Raw genomic sequence first — 11491 nt, forward strand, 5'->3', positions numbered from 1 at the left:
AATTTAAAAGTAAACATGCAATGATTATGGTTCGGTATAGTCCAAACCATGTAGCTTTGTTGTAGTAGATTCCTCCCTCTACAGGGTCGAATATGTTCCTTCTAATCTAAGTATTCAAGTGAGTGAATGAACCCTATGGAGATAATACAGCCTCATCACCAAAGGAACAAGGCTTCAATATAAAGAAATTGACACCCAGTGGAACAAAGCAAAGCCCAGATCCCATTTTAAATATATCTAAGAGCTTCATTCGGTTGCCCAGAATCTGTAAGTTTAAGTTACATAGATAAATATCAACGATAGGTGCTCCTGATCAATGAGGAGAAAAGTCAACAATTTTCCTATTGAGGATGTAGCTTAGTGGGTAGAATATTTGTTTAACATGCCTGAGGCCTTGGATGTCAAACCTAGCACACATAGCACACACATAGCACACACACACACACACACACACAAAGATATAGATACATACATACACACATACATACATACATACATACATACTGTGGCGTGGTAGCATCTATCTGTAATTCCCACACTGACGGCAGGAGGATCAAAGGTTTGAAGCCATTTAGGCTCAAAAAATAGCAAGACCCTTCTCAGAAATAAAGTGGCTTCTCCCATCTTTAGGGAAACCTAGTTAGGAACACACAGTTAATTTGATTGTGAGGTCTGTTCCCGTGCCTCAACATCTGTATTGGTGTCGAGATCTTCCAGTTATTGTGGCAGTGTTATCTGAGAGGCATGTCCACTGTGGTGTTATAAAAAGCTGCTTCTAAGGAGAAAAGAAAATGAAGCAAAAATAGCACCCAGAAGCCACAATTCTGGGACAGTTGGAAGAACATGGGCCTGGGTCTGAAGCAGGAATCACAGGTCAGCGGCCAGCCAGCTGAGAGTGGCCCACAGATGGACTTCATTCATCCCAGTGCTGGCCTACATGCCGCTTTCCAGACACTGAAATCTCTAGCCAACTTCGAAAATCTGAGATTTTTCACAGCAAAATCTGGCTTTCCGGTATCTCTTACAGAGTAGAAAATCTGATAGCCCTGACACCATATTCCCTTCTGGGAGAAGGCGGATGGAACGGAACAACAGCAGTCCCTTCCACACAGCAAGGAGGGCCCGCTCTTCATTTTTGCCCAGGATAACCTAGACCGTGATTCTCCTGTTCACGCTTTCTGTGTGGCTGGGATGATAGGTGTAAGACATTATGCACAGCTATTGGTTGCAATGAGTCTTGGGGTCTCTTTTGTTTAAGCCACAATCCTCCTGATCCCTCCCATGTAGCTAGGATTACAGAAGTGAGCCTGGCCTGGTCCTGCTAGTCTCCTGCCCCTGAAATCTACCATCTGACCACTGTAAATGTCCTCAAGCTTTGCTCTGACAGATTCTGCAGCAGTAATGTTGCAAAGCCAGCCATAGCTGGGCTTTTCCCCAAACAAGACCAATAAACCAACATTATTGCTCTCCATGGTCCAAGGTAGAGCTCACAAGACACCAGGATGAGAGCCAAGCCCATTTGAATTTCTACTCTAACACATTCCTTTTCTCTAGAAATCCATTCAATGTATCATTACATGTATGCTTCCCAGCAATCTTACCAGGAAGAAAGAGGTCTGGCCTAGTCAAGTGAAGCCAAGGGACATCTAACTGGTAAGGAACGCATACCAAGCTCCAACTCCGTTTCATGTGGCTACACAGAGAGTGCTTTTAGAATAAAGAATAAACATACCTATAATCCTAGCTATTCAGGAGGCTGAGATCTAAGGAACACAACTCAAAGTCAGCCTGGGCAGGAAAGTCTGTGAGACTCTTATCACCAATGAAACACAAAGGGCCAGAAATAGAGCTGTTGCTCAAGTGGTAGAACATTAGCCTTAAGCACAAAAGGTCAGGGACAGTGCCCAGACCCTGAGTTCAAGCTGCAGAAACCACACACACACACACACACACACACACACACACACACACACACACACACACACAGAGCAGTTCTACCCTTGCTACTCAAAGCAAGGCGCAGGAAGAAACAGCAGCAGGAGGCGCATCCAGATCATGTTAGAAATGTAACTTCTCAGGCCTTCCTCCTCCTCCTCCTCCTCCTCCTCCTCTTCCTCCTCCCCCCCTCCTCCCCCTCTTCCTCCTCCTCTAACAGGCTGGATCTGAATCCACAGGTTAAATCCCCCTGTGACTCATGCACTCTTCCATTCTCAACAGCTAATTCTACACTACGCAAACCCAACCCAACCACAATGTGAGGCAAAAGTGTGCTTTGAGATTTCCTAGGAGCCATACTGAAAAGGTGACAAGAAGGGAAATTAATTTGATCATAGATCTCATCTAGCTCAACCTTAGTATCGGAATTTCAACCTGTCTTCCAGGGAAATTGTCAATGAGCAATTTAGCATTCTGTGTATTTTTGTACTTATAGCGCTGGATTTCAGTTTGGATGGTTTATGGGTTCAATGGCCACATGCAGGTAGAAGCTATCACATTGGGCAAAAATGTTCTGGGTCACAATTAGCTGCAGATTCTTTTTTTTCCCTTTTAATGGGTTTTATCACATTCTGAATTTTCCCTATATGCTTGCTGGTTTGCTTTGTTGAGGTCTGCCCAGTCCTTCTGCTAAAAAGGAAGGTCCAGGAGAAGAGGAATTGAACCTGTTTAAGTCACCAGCAACTTTAGTCTGTACCTGGGTGCATGGTCAGTATTTATCAAACAGGCATCGGACCAACCAGGCTTGCCTCTGTAATCCTAGCTACATGGGTGGTAGAGAGCAAAACGACTGTGATTTGAGGCTAGCCTGAGCAATGGAGATCACAAGACCCATCTCAACCAATAGCTGTCCATGATATCACACACGCCCATCATCCCAGCTATACAGGAAGTGTAAATAAGACTGAAGTCCAAAATGTCCTGGGGGGGAAAAAAAAACCTCTTGGAGAAAAAAAAAGACTTGCAAAGGTCTGGAAATGTGGCTCAAGTAGTGGAGCTGCCTGACCAGCACTAGACTTTATAAACTCCCAGTAACAGCACCACAGAAGACGAAGAAGAAGAAGAAGGAGGAGGAGGAGGAGGAGGAGGAGGAAGAGGGGGAGGAGGAGGGGGAGGAGGAGGGGGAAGAGGAGGGGGAGGAGGAGGGGGAGGGGGAGGAGGAGGAGGAGGAGGAGGAGGAGGAGGGGGAGGAGGAGGGGGAGGAGGAGGGGGAGGGGGAGGGGGAGGGGGAGGAGGAGGAGGAGGAGGAGGAGGAGGAGGAGGAATAAGAAGAAGAGGAAGAGGAAGAAGAAGAAGAAGAGGAGGAGGAGGAGGAGGAGGAGGAGCAGCAGCAGCTGGGGAAAGCATATGGTCATTTTGGTACTTAATGGATGTCAATGAGGGGTGAAACACTTTGAAACTGGAAGGCTGCAGGTTCAAATCTCAGCTCAGACAATGGCTCACAGTGACCCAGAGCCTCCCAGAACAGAGCAGACGCTGCCTGCAGAATGACAACGCTTGCTAATGCTGTTCATAGCATCCTCCAGACGCTCAAATGCCACAGCGTGTCTGTAAATGCCGATCTTTCCATCCATCCTCCCTTGTCTCCAGCTATCATGAGAGACCATGGGACACTTTCCTCTTCTTCCTCCACAGAGCTGATACTCATCTCTCCAAGCATCTTCCCGGGGTTTCTTTCCCCTAGCCAACGAATCAAATCATGCCACATCAACTCCCATCACCCAGGAGCTGTGGGAAGACCACAGCAGCGTCATGGTCCCTGTGTGGCAGGACACCACGTGAATCCGTGTCACTTTGATGAGTTCTGCATAGGCAGCCAGGGGCCTACCCAAGTCCCATCCTTCATAAAAGTACAAGATCTCTATCCAGACAGCTCATTCTGGAAGCTTCATTTGTCGAAGGGGGACAGGAGAGCAGGGCTGGATGGGCTGAATTCACCCCAACTTCTTAATCACTGACTTGTTTCAATTTGCTAAGCAGAGCTAGCTTCTCCAAAGACTTCACACACACACACACACACACACACACACACACACACACACACACACACACACACACACACACACACACACACTAATCCATTCATCAATGCTGCCCAGTGAGAGAATCTGTTGCTCAGAACTGTTCTCCAATGTGTTTATACAGCACATCAGATTAACGGCGTCAGGAGCAAAGCAAATGCCCGGATTTAGGGATCACTGAGTGTCACCCAAGAAAATGAACCTACTCAAGTTGATTAACTGGAACGAAGGAACCTGAACCAGCTGTGTTTGACAGCAAGCGGCCCAGTTTCTTCTTGAGGACTCCCTCTTGGTGAAAACCCCAAAATCCTGAGCCACGTCACGTACAGAATCAATAGGCTGCTGGAAACGTATGTTTAAAAAAAATAGTGTAAATAAATGATAGGGGAAACTTCACTATGTTATAATTAACTTGGGGATCTCGCATCAGGCAAATACACACTATAGCATTCCTGGGTACAAAAAGGAATAGTAGCAGGGAAGTAGAGATTCCTTATCTGAAAGGTTTACCGTTGGACCAAGGGTTCCAAAGTGATGGGTTTAAATCAAAGCTGTTGTTTCTCTTCTGCAATCGAGTATGACGCTGTCCCCTCTTTTCATGGAAATGAGACAGAGGGGAGGTATGAAGAAATGACATAACTTATGAAAACCTCACACATGTGAGGGGTTATTTTGGTTTTTGTTTTGCCATGGTCTGCAAAATAAGAGGGCAGAACCGCCCACAGGCAAGACTGGCATTAGTGGGCTCTTCCGAAGCCCAGCAGCTTCCAAAGGGCACTTCCATTACAGCCAGGTTTCACATCATCACCGATCTGTGTTCGACAGACACATCTTAGCAGAAAGTTCATTCTCAAGAGGATGTTTGGCTTTTTTCCTCCTGCACGTCCAGTCAACCCCACCCAGCATGTGGAAAGCAAAGGAATGAAGGACCAGACCGGGAGAAGTTGCATGATCATCTTAAGTGAGAACCAAGCCTATCTCGTTCTACCCACACCCTTGGATGGATGGATGGATGGATGGATGGATGGATGGATGAATGGATGGATGGATGGATGACTATTAAATATTGACATGGATCCTCCCTCCACCCTTCCCCTGCCCTGCCCTGTACCCCCGGTTGCTGGCTGGGAGCATCACCAGTATGTCTTCAGTCCTCACATTGTGACAGTGAGGGAATTTACGTACCTTCTCTTCCCAGCTTCATTGTAAAAAGAACCTAAGAAAACCTGTCACATGCTTTCCTTCACCTCCAGAAAATCCCAGACCCTATGAGGACGCTTTCTTGCCTCAAGCACCCCTCAACTTTAAACTGCCTGAAGAATATACACCCCCTTTGAAATTCCCAGCAGCTGCAAAGAATCCCAAACACGTGGTGGAAGGATTGGATTTCCTTCCTCCCTGGAAAGGGCTCCTGACTCAAGAGGTGCAGATAAAATTAGAAAAGGGGGTCCGTGGGGAGAAAAGGCTTCCAACAACCCCACCAAAGAAACCCAAACCTTCCCATCACTAACAATTAAACAGCTAAACCCTTCCCAGACATCCTTCCCTGTCTCGATTTTGCTGTTTTTTGCATTAATCATCCTAACACCTTTTTTAATTATAATCACAAACTGGAAGCCATGGCTTGTGATGTTATAAATACTGATTTTCCCCCCAGTTAAATTAGGCATTTGCTGTTTTATGTTTTGATAGGAAGGGACTGTCTGAAGCCTCCTAAAACATTGCAATTAGTTCTTGCTGTTGAAACAGACAAGACATTAACAGACACATTCGGGCTGTTGCCGTGGAATGTGCTGGAATGTTTATGCCTACATGTCCTTCTCTCAAGCTTTTAAAAGCATAAGGCAGATTTTTTTTAACTGAGAAAAAAAAAAACCCAATCCAGTCCCAATACCCACCATTCCTTGCTTATTTATATATTTCTGAAGTCATTTCTAAAACTTTTTTTCCCCCAGGTAGTGCTTTAAACCTAGAAAGCACAGCTCTGAGCAGGAAGGCACCCCTGTCACCCCACAATTTTATCTAGTGGCTCCTTTGAATTGATAACATCTCTTTCAGCCAAGGGAAGTTGTGTTTCTGTTTGATGCCTACCATTATTTATTGAAATGCAATTCGAGATTGGAGGGGGGGGGGCGGGGACAGTCATCTAGCTTTAGTTTCCCAGAAAGATGGCAAACAGGAGGAAAGAAGGAAAGAAAACCAGAGAGGATTTTTTTTCTTTTTTCTTTTTTTTTTTTTTTTTTTTGCCTTTAGAACTTTCTACACGCTGGTTGTTATTTAAAGGTATGGCTGGGTGAGAAAGGTTAGATTCTCCCTTCATTTCACTTGCACTGAACTTTCTAGTTCTCTCCACCAGCCCCACCCCCTTCCCCTGGACATCACCAGCTGAGGGGCTGGCTGCAGGTGGGAAGGTAAGCACGCGGTCACCTCACTAGACATGAAGTTTCCATCAGTCACCAAAGGAGGGGGAGATCAGAAAGAGCACCGGGCAGGGGGAGCAATACTCCAGCGCTTCAACGGTTCCTTCAAAGCACCAACTGTGACTCAGTCATCCAAGCCCTTGATGCAAAACTCAACCCGGAGCGCCCGCCGTTCAACCCAAGAGAGATAGAAAAGTTGTTATTCTGGGGGACACATCACCCCCACACCCCATCTTTACTGGAAAGCCAAAGCACCAGGTTCCGTCCTCCTTATAACGATCCCCTGGTTCCTTTTGCTTTGACCTTAAAATACTAAAGTTGGATTCCAGCCACCCCGGGGGAGATGGGGTGCTCTTTCGAGGGACTCTTGGGGATCCCCGAAGCCCTTTGTCAATTTAGCTCTGCCATCTGGTTCCTCCTCCGTGTCCCCCACACAGGATCCCAGAGTTCTAAGGCGTTGGGGGTGGGGGTATAGCCTGCTTTAGCCCCCCCACACACACACCCCACCGGTATGAAGGCTTAAGCGGGTGGGAGGGGGGGATCCCCAGAGCTGGGAAGATTCCCACAGCAGGAGGCTGAGGGCCAGGACGGGACCCGAGCTCTGGCTGCCCTGAAATCAAGTGACTGGGGGGGAGGGGTGCTTTGCCAGCTGGAGTCCAACCTTCCAAGCTACACCCCTCCCCTCCCCTGAGTCCCCTCAGCCAGGACTCTGGGGTGGGGGACCCCCGTGGAGACCCGGGCTCTCCGGATTGCGCCTAGGCATCTCGGGGAGGCAGGGGAGCCATGCATCCCCCGGGAGGGACCCCCCACCCCCCGTTCCCCACGCCGGTGCGCGTCCCGGCCCCGCTGGGGTCCTACCTGTACCACTCCAGCCCCTTCTCGTAGTTCCTGTCGAAGAAGTGCGGCTCCACGCCCACCGCCCGCACGTCCGGGTGCACTCGGATGGCCTCCAGCAGCGCGCGGGTCCCCCCTTTCTTGACCCCAATGATCAGCGCCTGGGGCAGCTTCTTCTCCCCGTAGTCCGGGGTGCTGGCGGCGGCGGCGCCGCCCCTCTCGGCGCCGCTCTCGTTGGCCGCTCTCCGGCCTGCGAGCGGCTCGTCGGCGGCGGCGGTGCTGGACTCCGGCGCGTCCCGGTCCTCGGGCTGCGCGCCCGGCGCGGCCATCGCCTTGCCGGGGACCAGCGGGCTCCGGAGCCAGGGGTCCCGGGCGCCTCCGCCGCCGCTCGCCAGCCCCCAGCCGTCCGGGCCGGGCGCCGAGGGTCGCTCGGGGATGGCGGCGGGCGGCTCCCCGCGGCTCGCGTTGTCCGGCGGCGGCGGCGCGGGCGGCGGCGGCGGCGAGGGGGCGCCGGGGCGCGCGGCGGGAGGCGGCAGCGAGGGCGGCGGCGGGCTCGGCGGGGGCTGCGCGGCGGTGCCCGGCGCTTCCTGCAGCGCCAAGGGGAACTGCAGAGAGCCCGAGCCGCCCAGGAGGCTGTAGCACAGGTAGGTGACGGACAGGGACAAGGTGCACATGAAGAGCAGCTTGCGCGCCGGCGGTCCCTTAGCCGAGGCGCCGGGCGGCGACGGCGGCGCGGCGAGAGGCGGAGGCGGCGGCGGAGGCGGCGGCGGTGCGGGCCACCGGGCCATCGCGGCTCCCCGATCGCGGCGGCGGCGGCGGCCCCCGGCGCGGCCCGGACATGGTTTCAGCCGCCGCCCCCGCCGCCACCACCACCGCCGCCGCCGCCGCCGCCGCCGCCGCCGCCGCTGCCCAGCCGCCCCGGCTGCATGAAGCGGCGCCCCTGCGCCCCCGGCTGCTGTCCCGCGGCGCCCGGGGGGAGCCCGGCCGCATGGCCCCCTGCTCCCCCCCGCTCGGCCCGCAGAGTCCCGCGCCGCCCCCCCACCCCCCTCAGCCGCTGGCCAGGGGACCGAGGGGGGCGCACGGAGCCGCCGGCGGCACCCGCTCCGTCTGCGGCGGCACCCTCCGCACCAGCTTCCCAACCCTCCGACCCCAGTCTCTCCCCCCTAGCGCCGCCCAGCCGGCTTCAGTCCCCGCCGCCGCCGCCGCGCGCGGTGGCCACCCCGAGTTCCTTCCCCGCTGCTAACTTTCTGCCGGGAGAGAGGAGAGGCGCGGAGGGGAGGGGCGGCGAGGGGAGGGCGGCGAGGGGCGGGGCGCGCGCCCGACGCCGCCGGGGAAGGGGAGTGCGCCTCTCCCGCGCGCGCCTGCGGACGGGAGGGAGGAGAGGTGGGAGAAGGGGAGGGGGGGATCCGGAGGCGTGCGCCCGCCCGGATCGGGGAACACCACCCCGGGAAGCCGGGCTCCGGCTCCCCAACCCTCTCCGGGGCGCACGCCAGCCACCCGCGCGCGCGCCGCGCGCTTTTTGGGGCGCTCCTCCTCACCACGCTTGTCCCCCCCTCTCCGAGGGGAGCGACGGCGCCGCCCAGGTCCCCCAGGACTTTTCGGGGAAACCGAGTTCCCCCTCACACACACACACACACACACACACACACACACACACACACACGTGTGTCCAGGGTCTCTGCTTGCCGCGCACGGCTGGGAGAGGGGGCCCGGGGCTGGGGGGGGGTGGGGATAGGGTGCCACTGAGTCACCAGCGCTGCTCCCCGCCTTCCTCTTCCCCCCCCCCGCTCCCTCACCCCCACCCCGGGACTGCAAGCAAAACTCAGCCGATCCCTGAAGTCCTGTGGTCTTCTCACCCTGCCTCGGGGGTTCCTTCTCCATCCAGCACCCGCCGTGCCCAGCCCAACTCCCATCTTTGCAGCCTCCCCATCTTCCCGGGCGATGGGTGGAGCTTTGGACACAATTGCCCGGACCCCCAAACACACACATACAGCATCCGCCTCCAGCCCAGGACCTGGATGGAGACGGGGTTTACGCTCTGGCTCCCAGACATCATGCGTCTGGCCTCTGCCCTACCCCGCCACACCACAGGTGCACACACCTGTGCCTCGCGGAAGGCATCATCAGAGCCGCCCTCCCACCCCACCCCCTCCGTCCCGGCTTGGGTAGACAGACAGACGGACGTATGGACGCAGCCCTGGGACCAGCATCCTGCTGGTGTCTGCATGTGGCGGCTTCACTGCCTTTGGGGTTGGTTTGTTTAATTGTATTTTCTCTGCCGGGAAATTTCTCCCCTTTGGGGGCGGAGAAGGGAGAGGTGCACCTCAGTGCCTGGAACCGCAGGAGGAAGCCACGCAGCTCAGCCAGTCAGCCCCAGCCCGGGCACCCCCGGCCTCTCTTCGGGTTCCCGGGCTGCCCCTTGCCTCCCTTCCCCCGGGCTGGCTCCACAGCTGGGGGGCCTGGCAGGTGCATTGCTCTCCCCACCCCACCCCACTCCCGGCTGATGTGGCTGGCTTCACAAGGGAGGGGTGGTCTGTGTGATCACCTAACTAGGAACCACGGTTGAAAGAAAACATGCATAATAACTAAATATGAACGAGGAACCCAGTGCCAAAGAGGGGGAAATAATGTTAATCAAATCCGCGGGGGGACGTGGGACTTTTTCCCTGAGAAGAAGGAAAGCTCACTGCTGCACTCAGCTGGACATGGGTTTTCTTCACCGCAGCTTTGGTTCAGATAAAGATGATTCCTTTATAATCTATATTTTTTATGGTACACAAGAGACCTGTGAAATGCGGAGCCCGGTGTCCTGTAAATCATTCTATGTAACTAGGGATGGGTTGGTGTGTGTGTGTGCGCGCGCGTGTGTGTGTTAACACCACACAACTGCGTTGCTGTAATGCTAACAGGAAAGGAGCAACAGGAGCTCCAGGAATCACAAGCTCCCCTCAACCCTCCTACTTTACCCAGAGCCCAGCTCCGAGGTGGTTGGCCAGAAGCCTGGATTCTAGCTAATATCACCTGTGCACAAACCCATCTCCCTTTCCAGGGTCAGCTACCAGGATGTCCACATAGGTAGTGTAAACCCTTCCTGTAGCTCGATACCTACCACTGAAACTTTCTACCCACGCTGCACTTTATGAAGTTGCTCTAAACATGTGTTTTCCAATTTGGGAAGGGTTCCATCCAGTGATGTTTTTTTAAAAAAAAATATTTTTAACCCCAGAAATGGCAAATGGAAAAAAGCAGAGCTGAAATGTGCCGAGTACCATGATGCAAAGAAATAGAAAGGAGCTGCAATGGTTTTAAATTGTAAAGCAAATAAAACAGATGTGGATATGATGTGTCTGTTGAAAAACGGGCAGATCCAGAATTCGCAGCCCCTTCAGGCAGCACTGAGACACAACACAAAGCCTGAGGGGCCCTGTTTCTCAGGATATCCATCCACATTTGTCTCCCCTGTCTAGACATTGTTAATAGGAAATTTCTTAGCGCCCTATCTTCTAGGCCCTCGCTGGGCCATGCTGGGCCTCAGTAGGGAGGAGCTGGGCTTGTTGTTTGTGAGTGGAGCTTTATGTTTCATACTTTCCTTTTATCTGGGTTCTAAAAGAAATTATTTATTGTTATGATGAAGGTGATGTACAGAGGGGTTACAGTTACATGAGACAGGTAATGAAGACATTTCTTTTTGGACAGTGTCATCACTCACTCTCTCCAAGTTTTTCCCTCCCATCCCTCACCCACAAGTTTTGAATGGTTCATTTTCAACATAGTGTCTGGTGAGTATCACTCCGGCATGCATTTGTCCCTCCATTTCTGTGCACTCCCCTTATAGGGTTTGGGGGGTTTGTTTGGTTGTGATGGTACTGGTGCGTTGATCCAGGGTTCAAGCTGTCCCTTAGCTATGTTGCTCAAAGCAACCTCTGCTGGTACAGAGGTCAAAATGGCAAAGCGCCACTTACGCCAGACCTCTGTTTCCAGCTTTGTGCTAGTTAATTGGAGATAAGAGTCTCATGGGCTTTCCTGCACCAACTGGCTATGTATTTATCCTCAGATCTCGGCCTCCTGAGCAGCTAGGATTGCAGGCATGAGCCACCTGCACCCAGTCCTTCTATCTGTTTATGATAGATGCATTTTTCCAGGAGCAAGTCCTGAGAAACTTCCAATGAAAGAGAGGCATTCACTATGTAGGGGAAGCTCCTACATCCTGATGTTCCCAGT

The 11491-nt window shown here is 53.1% G+C and overlaps 1 protein-coding gene across 1 annotated transcript in view; it reads right to left on the reverse strand.

The window, feature by feature from the left end:
- Positions 1-8058, reverse strand: part of Hs3st4 (heparan sulfate-glucosamine 3-sulfotransferase 4) — a 334626-nt gene extending 326568 nt beyond the window's left edge. Inside the window, exon 1 of the mRNA XM_070004299.1 lies at positions 7295-8058. Within this exon, the coding sequence (XP_069860400.1) occupies positions 7295-8058 (764 nt within the window). The remainder of the gene's footprint in view (positions 1-7294) is intronic.
- Positions 8059-11491: the final 3433 nt, after the last annotated feature.

The sequence above is a fragment of the Dipodomys merriami genome, unplaced genomic scaffold, assembly GCF_024711535.1.
Source record: "Dipodomys merriami isolate MVZ:Mamm:240054 unplaced genomic scaffold, mDipMer1.0.p SCAF_62, whole genome shotgun sequence".
Taxonomy (NCBI): domain Eukaryota; kingdom Metazoa; phylum Chordata; class Mammalia; order Rodentia; family Heteromyidae; genus Dipodomys; species Dipodomys merriami.